The following is a 17360-nucleotide window of genomic DNA, read 5'->3' as shown; positions in this document are numbered from 1 at the left end:
GAACAAGTGTGTTTGAAGTCTCTTCCAAAACATTACCTAGGCTTACTCCATGCCATACGGTCTGTAGGAATTATGAATATTTTTATGTTTCCTCGGTAATAAAAGATAAATATCAGCTTTTTTATCTGTAAGTTTGTATAAAAAACATTAATCTGTAATAAACTACCCACATAATATTATTGTAATAAAAGATGACGAAGTAGTTATCGTATTTATAATATATTTGTTGAATATATTATCATATTCACCAATTTCTGATTGTGAGATATTTACAACTGGTTGAAATTCCCCCCAAAATTAAAATATTTGGGCGTTTCGTAAAAACACAAATATATATTTTTCTAAAAAAAAGGAAATATTATTGATCAGTGCTGCCATGAACAATACACACGTGTTTTCTGGATTTAAAAATGTGTCTATGCCGAGTTCTGTCAAACTAAAATCATTATCAAACGTCAAATTCGCACGTTTCTGGTATTAAAAAAAATAATATTTTTCAATTTATATACATTTTTTTGTAGAAATAACACTATTTAAAACTCATTTCACAAAATGGTCAGAAAACTCAAGTTTCACGAGCAAAAGCTTTTGAAGAAAGTTGACTTTATATCATGGAAGGTTGATAATAATATACATGAAGTAAAAATTATGAGAAAATTTTGCATACAGAAACGCGAGGATTATACAAAGTAGGTCAATTAGCGTTATATTCTGTATTTGTTTACAAATATTGTGTACAAAAAATAGTTTTACTGCCTAAAAAGCACCAATAAAATAATAAATAAGTTTATTTTCATTTATTTATTATAAGTTTATTTTCATTTATTTATTATAAGTTTATTTTCATTTATTTATTATTTTACAATATATGTATTGTTTTTTTACATTAAATATAATTTTTCCTCACTAGGGTGCCCTGTGCCGAGGGAAACATTTAATATAACTTTGAAATATGCCTATTTAAACATAAAAATCATAATTTATTATAGAAACAAAAGAGGAGTTATACTTTAATCCACAAATTTGGAATATCCAGTCACCGGTTTCATCGCTTTCGCGACATCTTCGATACTGGTAGCTTTACTGAGAAATTCAATGGGAAACCTGTTCTGAGGAGGACTGTACAGTGTTAAATACTTTTTTTTATACATATTTCACTTGTCATTTATTAAATTTTATTTGGGATTTTTACAGCTATTACATAAACAAAATAAGTAGAAAAATCTTAACAATGCTAAAGCCAATTAAAAAAATGATGCCATTTTGTGCTTTCATAATTCGTTTAAGATGTGCAGCTGCAGCAGATCCCCATCCACACAGTATTTAGAATTTCTTCATTATAATTATTAACATATAAACAAAGAATATTTTACAATACAATGATATTTGTTCATAAAATTATAAACTCTAATAAAAAAACAGAGTTTTGGAAAAAAGTTGATCGGAACCAGCATGAACACGATCACAATACTAGAGAAAAGAACAAAATTAGACTTCCATTTAGGAAAAAGGCAAAGTCACAAAATTCAATTTTATTTAAAGCAATTAAAAAGTATTACGAAATGGAAAAAAATATTTATGAAGAAAAAAACATATCAAAATTTAAAATAATGGTCAAGACATATGTGATAAACAATTTATAAATTAAATATATTTTCAATGTTATTATTAGAACACACATAACAATATGTATGATATGTGTGCCCTACTTTAAGATTTAAATAAAAAAAATAAAAAAATAAAAAATAATTAAAGCTCTGAATAGTTTTTAGAAGGGCGGATTACATTTTGTTTTATTACTCTTTTAGGTACAATAAATTATCGAGAGAGATTCGCGAGTTGGCTAGGAAAATTAAGGATATCGACGCAAAGCACCCTTTTAGGACACAGTGCAGTGCACAGCTATTGGAAAAACTCTATGTCATGGGAGTTATATCGACTCGGTGGGATTTGAGCCTCGCTGATGGAGTGACAGCAACATCATTCTGCAGAAGAAGACTGCCCGTAATTATGTACAAAAGTAATGATGGCCAATAGAATTTATTTATTTTATTTCACAAACATAAAGGCAAATCTGCCTTTTACAAAAATTTGTAATATTAACATATTTGGCTTAGATTTAAAAAAAAAAACATAAATTTCCTTTTACCCAAGGTTATTAAAAAAATAAAACCTAAAAATCATTCAACATATTCACTAGAAAGTTTAAACAATTTAAGAAGAAATGTAAAAATCAAGTTAAATAATAAAACATTTTAAAGTAATATAACAAGAAAATCGTAAAGTACTTTTTATACAGCTGGGCAAAGTCAAAAAAAAAATGTACATATGACGAAATGTATAAATAAATAAATATTCACCATTCACCATCTTTAAAAAAGTTCAAAAGGTTTGTTCTATAAGAACAATACCCTACACTAAATATATCCGGTACGTGGGAATAACTATTGCCGAGTTCATGAAGTCTGTTCAATACGGCATTACAAGTATACACTGTCCGTGAATTTTTGCTACAAAATGGTGGCACCTGTCTAGTCATTCTTCCAGGCAATTTTTAAAATATATCTTTTTTGGGTGATCCCGTGTAAGTTGGATTCTTTACAATGTTTCGGCTACCATTGCAGGAGCCATCTTCAGGGTAAACTGTAAAACTTTTAATAGAAAAAATATGTGTCGCAGTCGGCAGTGGGTACATTCCATGTTATTTTTGTAGTGTGTAGTGCCGGAAACCATGTTAAGGCTTTAAAATATATAAAAAAAAATATTTAAAAAAAAACCACCTACAAGACCCAAAAAGCGACTTCTTCTTACTGGGTCTATTTTATCCCACATCCCCGTTATTTTTTTGATCATCGGGCTTTATGAGTGAATAATTAAATAAATTTAAGCAATAGTTCTATTTTGAATATGTTCCCTCTCCTTAAATCTACACATCAACCTCCAGTTTTAACCCCCTCTCTTCTCCCTTAGCCACACCCATTCCACCCTTCTCTTCTTCTTCTTTTCCACATCCGCTCCTAAGTGGAGCATGTGGACATTACCAGTTGCCTCCAGGAGACCCTATCGCCAGCCAACACTCTCGCTTCTTCCCATGTCAATCCAGCGTCCCTTATTTCGGCGAATTAAGTCTAAAGATCATCATTGACGTTCTTCCAGGACGGCGTGATCCCGTAGGTTTAAAGAAGAGGCAACTTGGGTTAAGGTTCTCCTGAGCTATAAAATCGAACCACCTTTTACCTAATATTCTTCTCAAGCACTTACTCTCAAAACTCAGAAGTTTGGTGTTTTGAGCTTTGGTAAGGTGCCAAGATTCGCACCCATATAGGAGAACTGGCATTATACAAGAGTTGAATAATCGGAATTTAGTTTTGACCGAGTGTAGACTAGAGTTCCAGACAACACGCATCATGTTAAAAGTCGCTCCAGCAATTCCTAGGCGGGTTGCGAGCTCTTTATGCATGCTTCCATCCTCAGTTATGTGTACTCCCAAGTATTTAAAGCTGTCAACTTTCTCAATCCTCTGTCCATTATTATAGAGAGGCTGATCAGGGTCAGGACAGGATTTGTTGCACATAATCTGAGTCTTTTTTGTATTAATATTAAGACCCATACGAGTTGAGTTTTCCTGCAGTGTCAACAATTTCCTGAAAATCACCAACAGACCTTTCAAAAGGGAAAATTCTTTCATTCCACCCTTACTGTGTCAGTTTTATATATATTATGTTAGTCTGTAATTAACCCTGAAGAATGCATAGTGTTTTGCCGAAACTAGTCTGTCATTAAATTATTAAAAAATGACGTGCTACATATAAAAAAACAAAGTTATTTTATTGGAATATATTAAATAAAAAATAAGTGGTTAAAAATCTAGTGTTTTTATTTTAATTTTTAAATAGGTTATTTATCATCTGTTGAAATTATATTTGTAAATACTCGTTTTTATGTTTCAGATAAAATGTCTGAGTCGGTGAAGGGTGCTACAAAGCTGATCCAGCAAGGGCATGTTCGAGTAGGGCCTGAGCTAGTGAAGGACCCCGCGTTTCTGGTCACCCGGTCGCTGGAGGACTTTGTCACTTGGGTGGACACCTCAGCCGTCAAGAGACACATCATGGAGTACAATGATGCCGTGAGTTGTGCTAAATATTAATGATTTTTATCTTTAACTTAGTTCAGAACTGAGAGAGTGACATAAACAGCTGTGTATTGCTGTTTGTGGTCATAAGTCAACTATTGGTATAGCACTTTTTTGTTTTGCAAAATATTGGTTTTTTATTTGCAAGTTAATGGGTAAATAGGTACGAAGGTTTTCACGGTCACTGTTATCAATTTGTTTGTTTTTTTGGGTGATACCGTGTGTGTTGGATTTGTTCCGATGTTTCGGCTACCATTGCAGGAGCCATCTTCAGGGTAAACTGAGTGTTTTGTAGAAAAAAGTATGTGTTTAAGTACTAGTAATTTGTACCGTGTCGCAGTCGGCAGTAGGAACATTTCTATTCATTTTTGTAGTATGTAGTGCTGAGAACCATGTTGAGTTTAATTTCAGCCCGTCGTGTTTGTTTATGTTATTTTGGTGTCTGTGTATTTCAATTGCCTCTTTTATTATTCGTGCACTGTAATTACTGGGTTTATTCAAAAATTTTGGTTTCTCTGTTTATAAACTAAATTATCAAGAATGTGATAAGGTGTATGTAGGACAAACAGGGCGCACAGCAAAGAAAAGGATTGACAAACACAAAAGAGTGTGTAAACTTGGGCATCCTGACAAATCTGCAATAGCAGAACACTTTATAGACACCGGACATTTTTTCGCCTTTGAACCGAAAATTTTGCATAAACCCAACAAAAACATCGGAACAAATCCAACACACCGCGGTATCACCCAAAAAAGAAACAAATTGAAGTTAATGGGTCATTAACTTTGTGGCTTGACATTCCTAATGGAGTCAAACTGATTGAGATATACAGAGCGGTTTTATGAATGGAAGAGGAAGTATGGATCAAATATTTGCTTTTGAAACGGTGTATGGTTTGTTTGTTTATTTGCTAGTTTATGTAATTGTTTTATGTGCTTGTCATTAACCTTGTGTTTTTTTTCATTTTTTGCAGAGAGATGATTTCGACATAATGTAAAGATCTGAAGTTTGCCGAGTACAATATAATTGAATGCCTTAACATATTAATAAATATACTTTTTAAGAATTGTTTGTTATTTTTTATTTTCAACAATATTTTGAGTTTGTCTAAATTTTTGTAGACAAGGACTGGATTCAACTCCTTGGGGAGCTGTCATATTAACATATTACAACAGAGATGAAGAAAATTTTAGAGAAAGTAATAAAGAAGTCTAGGCATCTACTGGGCTTATGACTATGAAATTATGTAGAACTGTTGGTTTTCCAAATAAAATAAATTAATAAAAGGGTTTAAAAATATAAACATTTATTAAAAATTAAGATGCATTTTATGGAGCAATATATTAAATATTTTTCTTTGGAGCTTTTTATACATATTTTGTACAATCTTTGATTTTTAATGAGATACATATTTTAATTTACCTACAGTAAAAAAAGTTCACAATTATTTCCATTGCTATAATATTTTTTTTGTCAGAAACATTTTTTAAAATAAATTTTGTTTTTCAAATATAATGGTACATAAATATATAGCACTTTTTATAGTGTACAAGAAGGTAAAATGACGTTTTATAAAAAAATAAAATATATAAAGACTGTTGACTTAATGCATTCTGTCAGATATAGTTGCAAGATGTTGATTTCAAATTGTATGCTATGTCTAGAATAAAGATTACTCTTTTAAAGCTTTGAAAAAAATTAAAATAAAAGAAAATTGTGTCAGAAATAATGCGTTGAAATAATTAAAAAGCTTTAAAGGCGATTATCCCGGAACTTGTTTTAATGACTTAATGCATTCTGTCAGTATAGCCTCAATATGTTGTATTGGATTCTATAGAAAATGCTGACTTAGTTCATCGGTCGTCGCACTCTAATTTCAGGTGAAATTATTTAGCATGTGTGTGTGTGTCATCGATCAATGGTAATTCTGGAGGTAAATATGCAGCATTAGCTGGTATGTATTTAGAGAATTCCGCAAGTTTGATTTATCTGTAAGCAATTTATATTTAAAAATATTGCCAAATAAACTATTTTCGTGATGTTACATCGTGAAATGCTTTTTCATTAACAGCCAATAATGGAATAAATTGTGCAACCAACTTTATATAATGTTTAAGAATGTCGTCATTAATAATTCAATGAGTGAATTCATTAAAGTATTTTCATCTCTAAGAATAAATCGATGTTCCCTATGTATACAATCGAATCAATCTGGTTAGCGGCTGGAGAAGGCACAAAATCTTCCAGGGCAGGCTCTGTCTGCCTTGTCGTACCCCTGGCTACGGCCCTGTACCATTCTCTCTGTTTTTTTTTCTTAATCTGTCAACAAAATCTATAATAAACTACAGTTTAAAACCAATAATTTATATACATTTAGAATATTTGACCCGTGTTTCCAATAACAATTACTATCACTTATATAAATATATTATTATTTTACATAAATTATGAGAGAAATCTTAAGTAAATTGGTAACAAAATTCTATAAGCTAACATACATAAAAAAATAAAGGAGGGAGGCAAATGGTCTAAACTATTCCAACTGAATTGGGTAACTAAAAATGTATAAAGTAATATAAGTTAAATTAGACAATGTTTGATTATGTCCAAATGCTTGAAGACTGGCTGGATTTCATCCCTAGGGAGTTGTTCATATTTAAATTTATTTCAACAGAGAGGGAAAAAGTTTTCGAGAAGGGAATATGGAAGTCTAGGCATTTACAGGGCTTATGACCTGTCATTGGCTGGTTTAAGTGGCCACTTTACACACTGTGTAACATTCACCATTCTGCCCATGTTTGAACATCCACATTTCCTCAACTCTTCCATCTGTTGACTTTTGTGAAGTAAAAGAACTTCCATATTCCCTTCTCAAAAACTTTTTCCCTCTCTGTTGAAATAAATTTGAATAAGTTAAATTAGTTTTAGATTGGGTAATATAATGCCTTGATGGATGTTCATTGTAATTTTAAAACAATAATAGATGACGGAGAATCTTTTAAATATGGAAATCTACGCATTTACAGGAGTTAATACCTCATTAATCGTCATTGGTTAGTTTGCTTCATTATTTTACACACTGTTTGATCAATACCCCCTCTACAGAGGCCTGGGCACTGACAGCGCCCCTAGCGGCGGAATTTGTGAGCCAAACTGTCATACTTCAGGGAACATATTCTGCAGATCAAACCGCCGCTCTCTTTAGTTTTTTGCTTTAAAAATGGTAAATTGCTCTAAAATTAACTTTCAGTTAGAGTAAAAACTATTCCGGAGTACTGCAATACAGATTCTATTTTGATTTTATTATTATCACACTTTTGAGTTTCCCAATGACTCGATTTTATATTTAAATTTAACCTAAGTCAAACATTGTCCACTAATACTCCTGTGCAGTAAAAATATACATTTTAACCATATTATATTGATGATCAACAATTTATTTATTTATTTATTAACGGACATTGTCCATGTATACAATTTATAGGCTTTAAATATTACAATAAAAGAATAGTTTAAAACATTTTTAAAAAAGAAAAGAAGCATTGACAAACATAAGGGACATCGAGACAAGATCTGGACTATTTATTTAGTGCTCGTTTAAATCGTTGTAAACTTAAACCAAAAAAGTCCAGATCTTGTCTTGAGTTAACAATACGACAAAGACGGGTCATTGGAGAATTAAGGCCATAGTTTGTTCTATGCTGATCGATGAACAGTACTTCATTGTTTCTCAATCTACGAGTCGGAATATTGAATTTTACTTGTTCCAGTAATGATGGAACATCGAATATACCATTTAGTATGCCGAACATATATATGGAATCAATGTTAGTTCTACGTTTTTGTAGACTAGAAATATTTGACATTATCATATAATTGACTCTATATCAGCATAAGAATAATTACCTCTCTAGTCCAAGCATCAACGCTATTTTTCGAAGCAAGCGATGTTGGACTGATTCAATGTGATTTATGCGATTGACATAGAATGGAGACCAGACCACGGAGGCATATTCTAGAAGAGGGCGAACAGTTGAGCAATAAAGAGTTTTGATTGTACGGACAAGTAATTTCAGTGATTTATTTACTGTATTATCTATATGCTCGTTGTATATCAGTTTATAGTCCAAAACAACTCCTAAATCTCTGATGGACTTAACTACATCAATGAATAGTAATCTCGTTAATTTCATTATGCTTCAGGTTTTCATATAGTTACTTGATGTTTGTTGTGATTTGCGCATACTTTTTAAAAATTTATTGCTCTATTTTATTTTTAATGTTTGTGATCTTTGATGTTACGCAACAAATAATCCTCAAAATACAATATAAAATACATTAGCCGTTCATAAACATGAACATTTTTAAAGACAGGCATTTTTTTCCAGTGCCCGGGGAACATATTCGCTAATATCTGACGCGTTATCCATTTATGATGGTTCGGAATCCACCGGGAGTGGCTTCATGAATAGCAGACATGTCGGGTGGAGATACCTGATGCATTATTCTCCCCAGGAATAACTGAAATAAACCAAATTCTCATACAAGATATTTATGGCGTAGCTGAGATACAATGAGAATGAGAATGTTTATGTTGAGTGGCGTTAGTAGACGCTACTCAGGGGCGATTTTGTGGCGTTATGAAATTGAACAGCGCTAAGTAATAAGAAGCGCCGGAGTGATTCCAAAACATCTCGAACGGGAGACATATTTCCAAGTGATACCAAATGTATATCACTAATAAATAACATGTCGGGTATTTACAAATATGTGCCCAGGCTTTTAGTCTAGATAATGTTGGTATAACAATCGTAGTCTACATTTTAATTTCCTCCATATTTCCTTCTCCAAAAGATCTCTATCACATTTTAATAACAATTTTTATTTGGTGACTTTTAACACAGGTAAATACATAAATAAGTTCTTTAGTAAATTAAATATTTAACTAAATATAGGCAGTCATTGGCTTTTGTATATTCCACATTCGATACAGGCCGATACTGTATCTTTGTAATCAATTGGAAGAATTTATCTTTATATCGTCATTGTGAAGATATGAATTCTGTATTTTTCGATTGTTATCACCCCCGGGAACCATTTATATACAAAAACCGAGGACTGCCATAATGGCTTCTCGACTAGATCATTGTACACTTCGGAACTTTGACAATAAATCTATATAAGACAGGATTATATAGAATTTGAACATGGTCCAAGCTTTGGCTGTTTTTAAATACGCCGATTGGAAGATCGATTTTGCCTCCTTAATTTTCTGATTGTAAACCGAGACAAGGCAACACTTTGTCATGACGGTGAATCCGCACATCATGTCACTGGTCTGTAGGGAATGCTCGATTGCTCGAATGTGATCGTTGGTCTTGAGAATTAGCAGAGCTTGGCGGTCGATACTCTGCAAACACAGTGCTACCTGGTCCAATACTTCTGGAAGTTGGTTTTTTATGGTATCTCGCTAGAAAAAAACAATTAAAGAGTAAATAAAAACGTTAAAATGTGATAAATAATTTGCATGATTTTGGTTTATAGATAATTAACAAACAAACAAATAAACCATCACGCCGCGCCGTTTATCCATAGGGGTAGGCAGAGGTAATAAAATGCCATATTACTCTGCCTTTACAAACCTTGCAACATCTACATTCATATATCTTCTCATGCATGCACATTTGCAAATATATAAATACAAATTTCAAAATTTTGTTACTTTCATATAAATTCTAATTCTATATATGTATGCTTGATTCCCGTCACGAGTGAAAGTGAATAAATTTAAAGTTAAATTATTGTTACCAAGTATTTTTATTTTTAAAAAAATATTTAAAAATACAAATAATTTCAACTCACTTCTGTTTCACCGGGTTTGACATCTCCAATTCCTTGGATGATGGAAGACCACAGTCTTCCCGAGACTATGCATGCCAATGCAGCGTACATGTCTCCTGTGATGCCCAACCTTTCCGCATGATACTTCATTCCCGGCTGGTTCTTATTGATAATCGCGAGCCAAAACTCCGAATAATGATAGCGGAAGTGATCAGTTAGTGTCTGGAAAAAAATTTACATTTTTAAAACATATTTTTCAGATACCTAAATTATTATGTTTCTTTCCCTGACTAGCTAAGAATTCCCTGCGTTAAATCAATGTATTTTTTTCTGCACATATATTGAAAGCCGTGTTCAGGCGAGACGGGCGAAGAATATAATTCTACGTGTTAAAAAAAATTGAATCCTGAACGAGTGTTTCCACTCAACGGGTTATTTCAGGTAAAAATCCTAAAATGGATTAAAACAATAAAAACTTTAAAAGCGAAAGCTTTTAAAGTTTCTATTATTTATTATTTTCGTAGATTGATTGTAAAGAAATATTAAATTTTCACTAAATCAGTTTTAATAATAATTTTGTTAGAAAATATGTGGAATTGAAGAAAGACACTAGCCTTTGAGAACAGTTTTGGGAAAGAGGTGAGCGCCTTCATTGTTTACTTGACTACAGTTATCATCGGATTTTATTTTTTTATTTTATTTTAAAAATTTTGTTGTTTTACAATAAACATAATAATAAAACAGAGTATTAAAAAAATAAAGCATAATTACATAGCAATGAAATACATATTAATAGAAAAATAGTAAACAAAAAATATCCCACAAAGGCATAGGCAAGTTCGTGGGTATACAAGAAAATGATAATGAATTTTTGCTCCTATAATAAATAATAGACAGTTATAATATTTTTGTGTAACATAAGAAAGAAAAAATAAAATATTCTGTAAAAAAAAAAAATGTTTTTTTTTATAGTAACTAAAAAAGGAAATAAAAAATAAGGAATTTAAAAAAACACAAAAATATTCCTTATTATTAAAAGGCAACAAAATAAATCATAGAAAAAAAGAGTTCATATCTTTAGTTTGAATCTAGGATAGTGCATGTTTTTTAAAAGAAGGAAAATTTTGAAAGTTTGGAATCAATGAAATATTATCAGTAAAAAAAAAATTTTTGGGCCTATAAAATATGCATGTCTCTGTGCGAGCCTCATTTTACAATGTGGTATTTCTAACACACGATTCCTTTTTTGACTTGAACTATTTGAATTACTTGTAAATAAATTTTGGTTCTTAAATGTATATTTTAAACATTAAAAACAATATATTTGTCTTAGATCTAAAAGTTTAGCTTCTTGGAACAATTGGAAAGAGGGGAAAGCGCAATTTTTGTGAAGCATTATTTTTAATATATATTTTTGAACAGTTTCTAATTTGATAAAGATATTTGTTTTATGACAAACTCGGTAAGAAAACAATATGAATACTCTCTCAGATAACTAACCGCATACAAACCGTGATCAAGCAGGTAAACTGTCATGCCCCTATCGGCTGTATTTTTCTTCACTAGTATATTCCCAGGGTGAGGGTCGCTGTGCACAAATCCATTGACAAATATCATGTTGGAATACAAGTCACCGAGCTTCCTGCACAAGTCATACGGGTCAATCTTGTTCGCCTGCAAACAGACAGGTGGGTTGGTAAGATGATATTATATCACTTCGGTCATTGAACGAAAGATCTCTCTGCATCCCACGTCATCACGCTTATTTTTTTTTCAAATTCGTTCACTATTCAGGCTTCAAGACTATGAAACAGAGAACAAGAACAGAAAAAGGAGAGATTTTTTATGATACTCTCTCAGCTTTTGCGAATAATCTCTTAGGAATAAATCTTATTCAATAAGTACACACATGCAACTTATTTTTTATTGCATTGTATCCTGTATAAAAAAAAAATATTAAAAAATATGTATTACAACTTAATATATAAATCTATTTTGTGTAATTTTATAATTTAAGATATATATGCATGTAAAATTGTATCGACGAATGCTTTCAAATTGTATGTTTTCTAGTATGTATCTTTGTTGAATTACCTAATAAAATAAAAATAAAAATTCCTTTTCTAATAAAATAAATAAAACAACTTTGTTTTTAACCACTAATTTTTTATTATTATTATTTTTTCCACCGACCGGTTTCAAAGCAAACAAGCTTCTGGTTGGTTATTAATTATTTACCAAATAAACAATATTTCTTTTAGTCCTCTCTTGTCTAGCTTCGAAAATATTGATATCAAATTACCACCCTTGTAAGAAAAAAGACTTGATTTATTGGGTCCACATATAGTATTTAGTGAACATGATAAAAAGAAAATAGGAATTAATTCATTAGTTACGTAAACCTTGACAAAGAAGCTTGTTTGCTTTGAAACCGGTCAGTGGAATTTTTTATTTTTTTAAAATTATTGGTTAAAAACAAAGTTGTTTTATTTATTTTATTATAATGAATAACCACAAAGTTAGTGCTTCAAATATAAACTTTAAATTCCTTTTCTATTCAAAGTGCAGACTTTGGAATGGGCTACCTCTTCATATGAAAAATACACCTTCCTTGGACACTTTCAAGAAATGCCTGAAACATTATTATGCAACCTTAGAATCCTAACCTTGCTTTTTTATTACTTTTCTTTTCTGGGTGCTCTTCCTGTCTTCTTCCAAACTAATTATTTGATCCCATATTCCTCATCATATAATGTATAATCATATTATAAATAAAAATGAAGGGAAGTAAGAATTCTGTGGATATATAATAATGTTTCGGGTGTTTCTTAAAAGTTTCCAAGGAAGGTGCATTTTTTATATGAAGTAGCTCATTTCAAAGTCTGACACCTTGAACATAAAAATTATTGCTGAAAAATGATGCGCTATGTCCCTCTCACTCCCGAGAAGAGCGAAGTGATAGGCCATGATCAGAAAGGTAAATTAAGTTCTCGGCAAGATATTTTGGTGTGAAAAGGTTGTAAAGAAGTGTGAGAGATTGAAAGTTTAAGCACTAATTAAAACAAAGCCAATTGAGTTCTTCTATTTCACTTGAATTTATCTATTTTCAATAAACTTAAATAATTATTTTCTAAAAGTGGAGACGTTTCTAGCTTCCCTGAGACTTTCTGGCAACTCATTGAAAACGTTGAAGCCTTTATGAGGTGAGTTGTTTTAAATTCTGGTCTGACTCACCTTAGGAAATCTGTTTTTTTTTTTTTAATTGCCTCTGCTCTCATAGTAATAGTTGTTAAATTGAGGGAAATCTACTCTAAACGATTGTTTTATACATACAATATGTTCATATAATATATACTATTTACTTTCTCCATTCAAGCGGTTCAGGTAGGTAGGAAGAAATTGCCTCAAACACCGCACTCAATACCCGCCTTATATATGTATTTATTTTAAAGAAACAAAGTCGGCAATGATATAATAAAATTAAAGAAAATATGGTTTAAAGACAGACCAGCAAAGTTTCTAAATAAGGATCATACATATTATTAAATTATGTTACAACAAAAGGATGTGTTTATGTGTATTTGTATGAGAGTAAGTGTAGATGTGTGTTTATGTGTATTAGTGTGGGAGTAAGTGTTCAGGTGAGTGTAAGTATAAGCATCATAAAATAGTAAGTGGGATCGTATCGCAGACAGAAATAATAAGTCTTAATTTATTTTAAAATAAATTAAGGGGCATATAAATATTTCAATAGATGAAAAAAAGCATTATAGTTAGAGCAAGAACGATAGAGGAAAGAATGTTGTGCATAGTTAGTGCTACAGACTGGCAGATGGAATAAATGCTTATTTCTTGTCACGCGAAAGGGGACATTGAGATTAATTTTGGAGAGTAGGTTAAAAGAGTCTACTTTATTATTTAATAATTTATGTAAATAGCATAATTCAGATACAGTGCGTCTATTTTCAAGGGTAAAAAATCCATTTTGTTTGGCAGATTGTCTGTAAGCTAATACTCAATACTTGACATTATGTATACAGTATGTTGGAATAAATAAAAAAATAGAATAAATCTGTACCTCAGAGGCAGACGGATGCAAATCCAGAATTTGATGAAATGATAGTATCCAGTTTATGATCATGTCCATTGATTTTGAAGAAATGTAAGTCTTATGTATTAAGATACTAAAAATACAAATGAATGCTATAAATTATTAGAAATCACTTAGAGAACGTAGATTCTTTAGGCTTTAGTTGAACATTTGACATTTGGATTTGCATCCGTCTTCCTCTGAGGTACAGAAATGATGTATACAAAAATGAGAGTTTACCTTCATATAACTCAAATCGTTGACCTGTCCACCATTGATATGCTCCATCACCAGAACTCGGTCAGTGCTATATTCCCAGAAAATTTTGGGGATTTTCAACCAGGGGTAATCTTTAAACATAGCAGCAATCTTTTCCGAGTTCCTTCCTTCCTCGAGGAAGTCCAACTCGTGGAATATGTTGTATTTGGTCTCGTTGACTAGCCACTGCATGCTGAAGTCCGTGAATGCCCAGGACATGAGTTTTACGAGAATTTCCATGGAACGTATGTCGGCTTTGGTGTTTTTCTTAACGTAATGGTGTTGAACTTTTACAGCTACGGTGGTTCCATCTTTAAGCTTGGCTTTGTGAACTTGGGCTAAGGATGCGGTGCCAAGCGGAGTCGGATCAAACTCCATAAATAGATCTTTAGGCTGAAAAAATAATTGTAAGAAATGAATGTTTGGCGTACTAATATTTTGAATAATTACTATACACCCGTGTCTGCGTGGGTTGAAGGATATGCTTCTTTGTATAAAATTGAACGAGTACAATCCCTGGCAGAAGATATTTTTTTTAAATAATACAACTACATATTTACTGTGTAAAATCACCAAAATAAATTGAATGTGCCGACCGGTTTCAGAACATGACTATTCCTTTGTCAAGGCTTAAAAATAAACTGACACTAATTTTTAACTTTACTAAAATTTTTTTAATATTCAATTTGATCTTACTACCCATCCCTTATTCATTTTCTGAGAGTTTGTGGCCAGGACGAAAAACATAAAACATTGAACAAATGTTAGCGGGTGATGTAAATTATATATATTTCAGTGCATAAAATATGTTTACTTGATTAGAGAATTGTTCAGTAATAATTTAAATCGTATTAGTAATAGATCCGATTGTGTACTGTCAGTTCCAGGATGCAGAACTAAGTTGGCACAGAGGCACTCCTCACATGTTGGTCCAAGATCCTTCAATTTTCTAACCAAGGAACTACAAAACATCAAATCACTGGTACATTTTAAAGTAGGTTTGAGGTCTTGGATCAGCATGGAAGGAACAGATACACATTCTTAAAAAAAATAATTAAAATTGAAAATAAATACATTCTGCAAATAAATCATGTATTCGTAATATCAGCATATCCTAATGCTCTCCCAGCAGAGGTGCGAGGCTGTGAGAGTGAAGTGATGTTTCGGAAAAAACTTAAAACCCACTTGTTCTCTAAATCATTTGAATGAATCCGTAGCATATGTCAACAAAATAAATTGTTTTAATTAAATTACAAATTTAAAAGATTCAATAAAAAAAAATTAACTATAGAATTACTATGTAAAGCGCCCTTGAGGTATTATATTATGAAAACGGCGCTATATAAGTTATCCATATTAATAATAATAATAAGGCCCAAAGGATACACACGAGTAAATTCAAGCAAATATGCACATTTAAATAAAATATTTAAGAAAAGTGGCACAAATTGAGATGGAAAGATTAAGATGGTTAAATACAAAGATTTTTCAACGACAGAATGAGAGCAAATAAATTATAACCAAAATAATAAATACTAGGGTAATTGTTAGCTAACCTTAAACTCTGGATAAAGAAGAGTTAAAACCGTAACTAGTTCTGTGAACTTCTGAGTGAAAAACCTGAGTCTGTCTCAGGTTTCTGGAAGGTATGTTTAACCCTTTCCCATCGTTGAAAATTTATGTATTTTATTTATTTATTAGTTTAAACACTTATTTTTTTTATGACCATGAGTATATAGACTGTATACTTAATGAATACTTAATCTACAAATAACAAATTACAACAGGGATGAAGAATACCTTCAAGAAGGAAATATGGAAGTCTAGGCATTTACAGGGCTTATGACATGTCATTTGCTGGTTTAAGTGGCCACTTTACACACTGTATATTATTCATAAAGTCAACACATGGAAAAATCGAAGAAATACGGATGTTCAAACATAGGTAAAATGGTGAATGTTACACAGTGTGTAAAGTGGCTACTTAAACCAGCCAGTGACAGATCATAAGCCCTGTAAATGCCTAGACTTCCATATTCCCTCCTTGAAGGTATTCTCCATCCCTGTTGTAATTTGTTCATCTTAATGACTCCCGAGGGAGTGAAATCCAGTCTTTTGTCTACAAACATTTGGACAAACTCAAATATTGTAATCTATGACTCTTTATGATAGTGAATTACTCGCGTTCGTTGTGAGTACTGTGTAGTAGTGCTGCCATAGTCGCTCACAGACGTATGTGAACACCGCGGCAAATGAGTTAAAAATATGGAGCCAAGTAGTTCAGGAGAATCAAATAATGAATTTTGAACAGGAAAAAATGCATCATAATTTGAATTTGTGTGAATATATACGTACATCTTGTTTTAGATCTTCCTTAATGACCTTGTAAAGTTGGTCTAAGGAGTTGGATGGTGCATCCTTGTGAAGAACTCTCATTGTTTCTACATATTCTGAAGGTAGCAAGTAATCCAAGCAGCCGATGTGTTGTCCGACCTTTATATAAACTCCTCCATTCGTCTTTACGAGCTTGAGAAGTTTCTCGGCGGCGATTTTGTGGACTTTGCTTCTGAGTTTGTAGTAATCGTCACACGTGCGGTCGAAATCCTGGCTGTAAAGCTGAGTTTTATAGCAATATCCTATATCGAATACCGTGGCTGTCGCCCTGGCTATTCTGACGAGGGCTATTGCGTTTAACTCATAGTCGTTTCGGTGAAGACTTACGGCTGCACCGACGGCGGAAGCGCCCGCAACACCATAAAGGAGCACTTTTCGTAACATTGTCGAATAAATAGACGTTATTTTAGCTACTTATTGGCCACGACGAACTTTGCCCCCAAATATTCGAGTCCTTAAAACTTCCGATACGTTTCAAAAAGTTACATCATATATATTTTGAATGTGACAGCTAAACTGTCAATACACGAGGTGTCCAATGTTACAATTGTATTGCACAAAATGTGGCTAGTGTAAATATCCCTTGGTTACCTACCTAAAAATTATTTCAATCTCACAAAATTTTTCAATTTTATAATTTCCCA

General features: G+C 32.0%; 2 protein-coding genes across 3 annotated transcripts; one reads left to right on the top strand and one right to left on the bottom strand.

Moving 5' to 3' along the window:
* The first annotated feature begins 416 nt into the window (after positions 1-416).
* LOC148271451 (U3 small nucleolar ribonucleoprotein IMP3) lies at positions 417-5199 on the top strand. The gene is made up of 4 exons (XM_088241365.1): positions 417-689; positions 1809-2020; positions 3951-4126; positions 5107-5199. The coding sequence occupies exons 1-4, from the start codon at positions 553-555 to the stop codon at positions 5128-5130; spliced, it is 549 nt and encodes a 182-aa protein (XP_088097491.1). The 5' UTR covers positions 417-552; the 3' UTR covers positions 5131-5199.
* Positions 5200-7431: 2232 nt separating this feature from the next.
* On the bottom strand, positions 7432-17237 carry LOC148271450 (aarF domain-containing kinase 1-like). 2 transcript variants are annotated; one of them, XM_088241364.1, is made up of 5 exons: positions 16678-17237; positions 14305-14715; positions 11475-11648; positions 9996-10196; positions 7432-9603 (listed from the first exon to the last, which is right to left on the bottom strand). In XM_088241364.1, the coding sequence occupies exons 1-5, from the start codon at positions 17098-17100 to the stop codon at positions 9277-9279; spliced, it is 1536 nt and encodes a 511-aa protein (XP_088097490.1). In that variant the 5' UTR covers positions 17101-17237; the 3' UTR covers positions 7432-9276. The 2 variants fall into 2 exon arrangements, 1 of the variants encoding a protein (XP_088097490.1); XR_015825089.1 differs by having other exon boundaries at positions 8995-9603; positions 11486-11648; positions 16678-17227.
* Positions 17238-17360: the final 123 nt, after the last annotated feature.

This window comes from Micrasema longulum, unplaced genomic scaffold (genome assembly GCF_059751315.1).
Source record: "Micrasema longulum isolate JH-2025_06_02 unplaced genomic scaffold, ASM5975131v1 h1tg002862l, whole genome shotgun sequence".
In the NCBI taxonomy this organism is placed as follows: Eukaryota; Metazoa; Arthropoda; class Insecta; order Trichoptera; family Brachycentridae; genus Micrasema; species Micrasema longulum.
Note: the sequence above shows the minus strand (reverse complement) of the source record. Positions and strands in the feature narration are given on the sequence as shown.

Excerpts from the sequence above, each read along its gene's own strand:
- LOC148271451 (XM_088241365.1), top strand. The coding sequence starts at position 553 with ATGGTCAGAAAACTCAAGTTTCACGAGCAAAAGCTTTTGAAGAAAGTT. Across the intron at positions 2,021-3,950 it reads GCCCGTAATTATGTACAAAA|ATAAAATGTCTGAGTCGGTG; the intron begins GTAATGATGGCC and ends TTTATGTTTCAG. Across the intron at positions 4,127-5,106 it reads TCATGGAGTACAATGATGCC|AGAGATGATTTCGACATAAT; the intron begins GTGAGTTGTGCT and ends CATTTTTTGCAG.
- LOC148271450 (XM_088241364.1), bottom strand. The coding sequence starts at position 17,100 with ATGTTACGAAAAGTGCTCCTTTATGGTGTTGCGGGCGCTTCCGCCGTC. Across the intron at positions 11,649-14,304 it reads ACGATTTGAGTTATATGAAG|GCGAACAAGATTGACCCGTA; the intron begins GTAAACTCTCAT and ends GTCTGTTTGCAG. Across the intron at positions 10,197-11,474 it reads TTGATCACGGTTTGTATGCG|ACACTAACTGATCACTTCCG; the intron begins GTTAGTTATCTG and ends ATTTTTTTCCAG.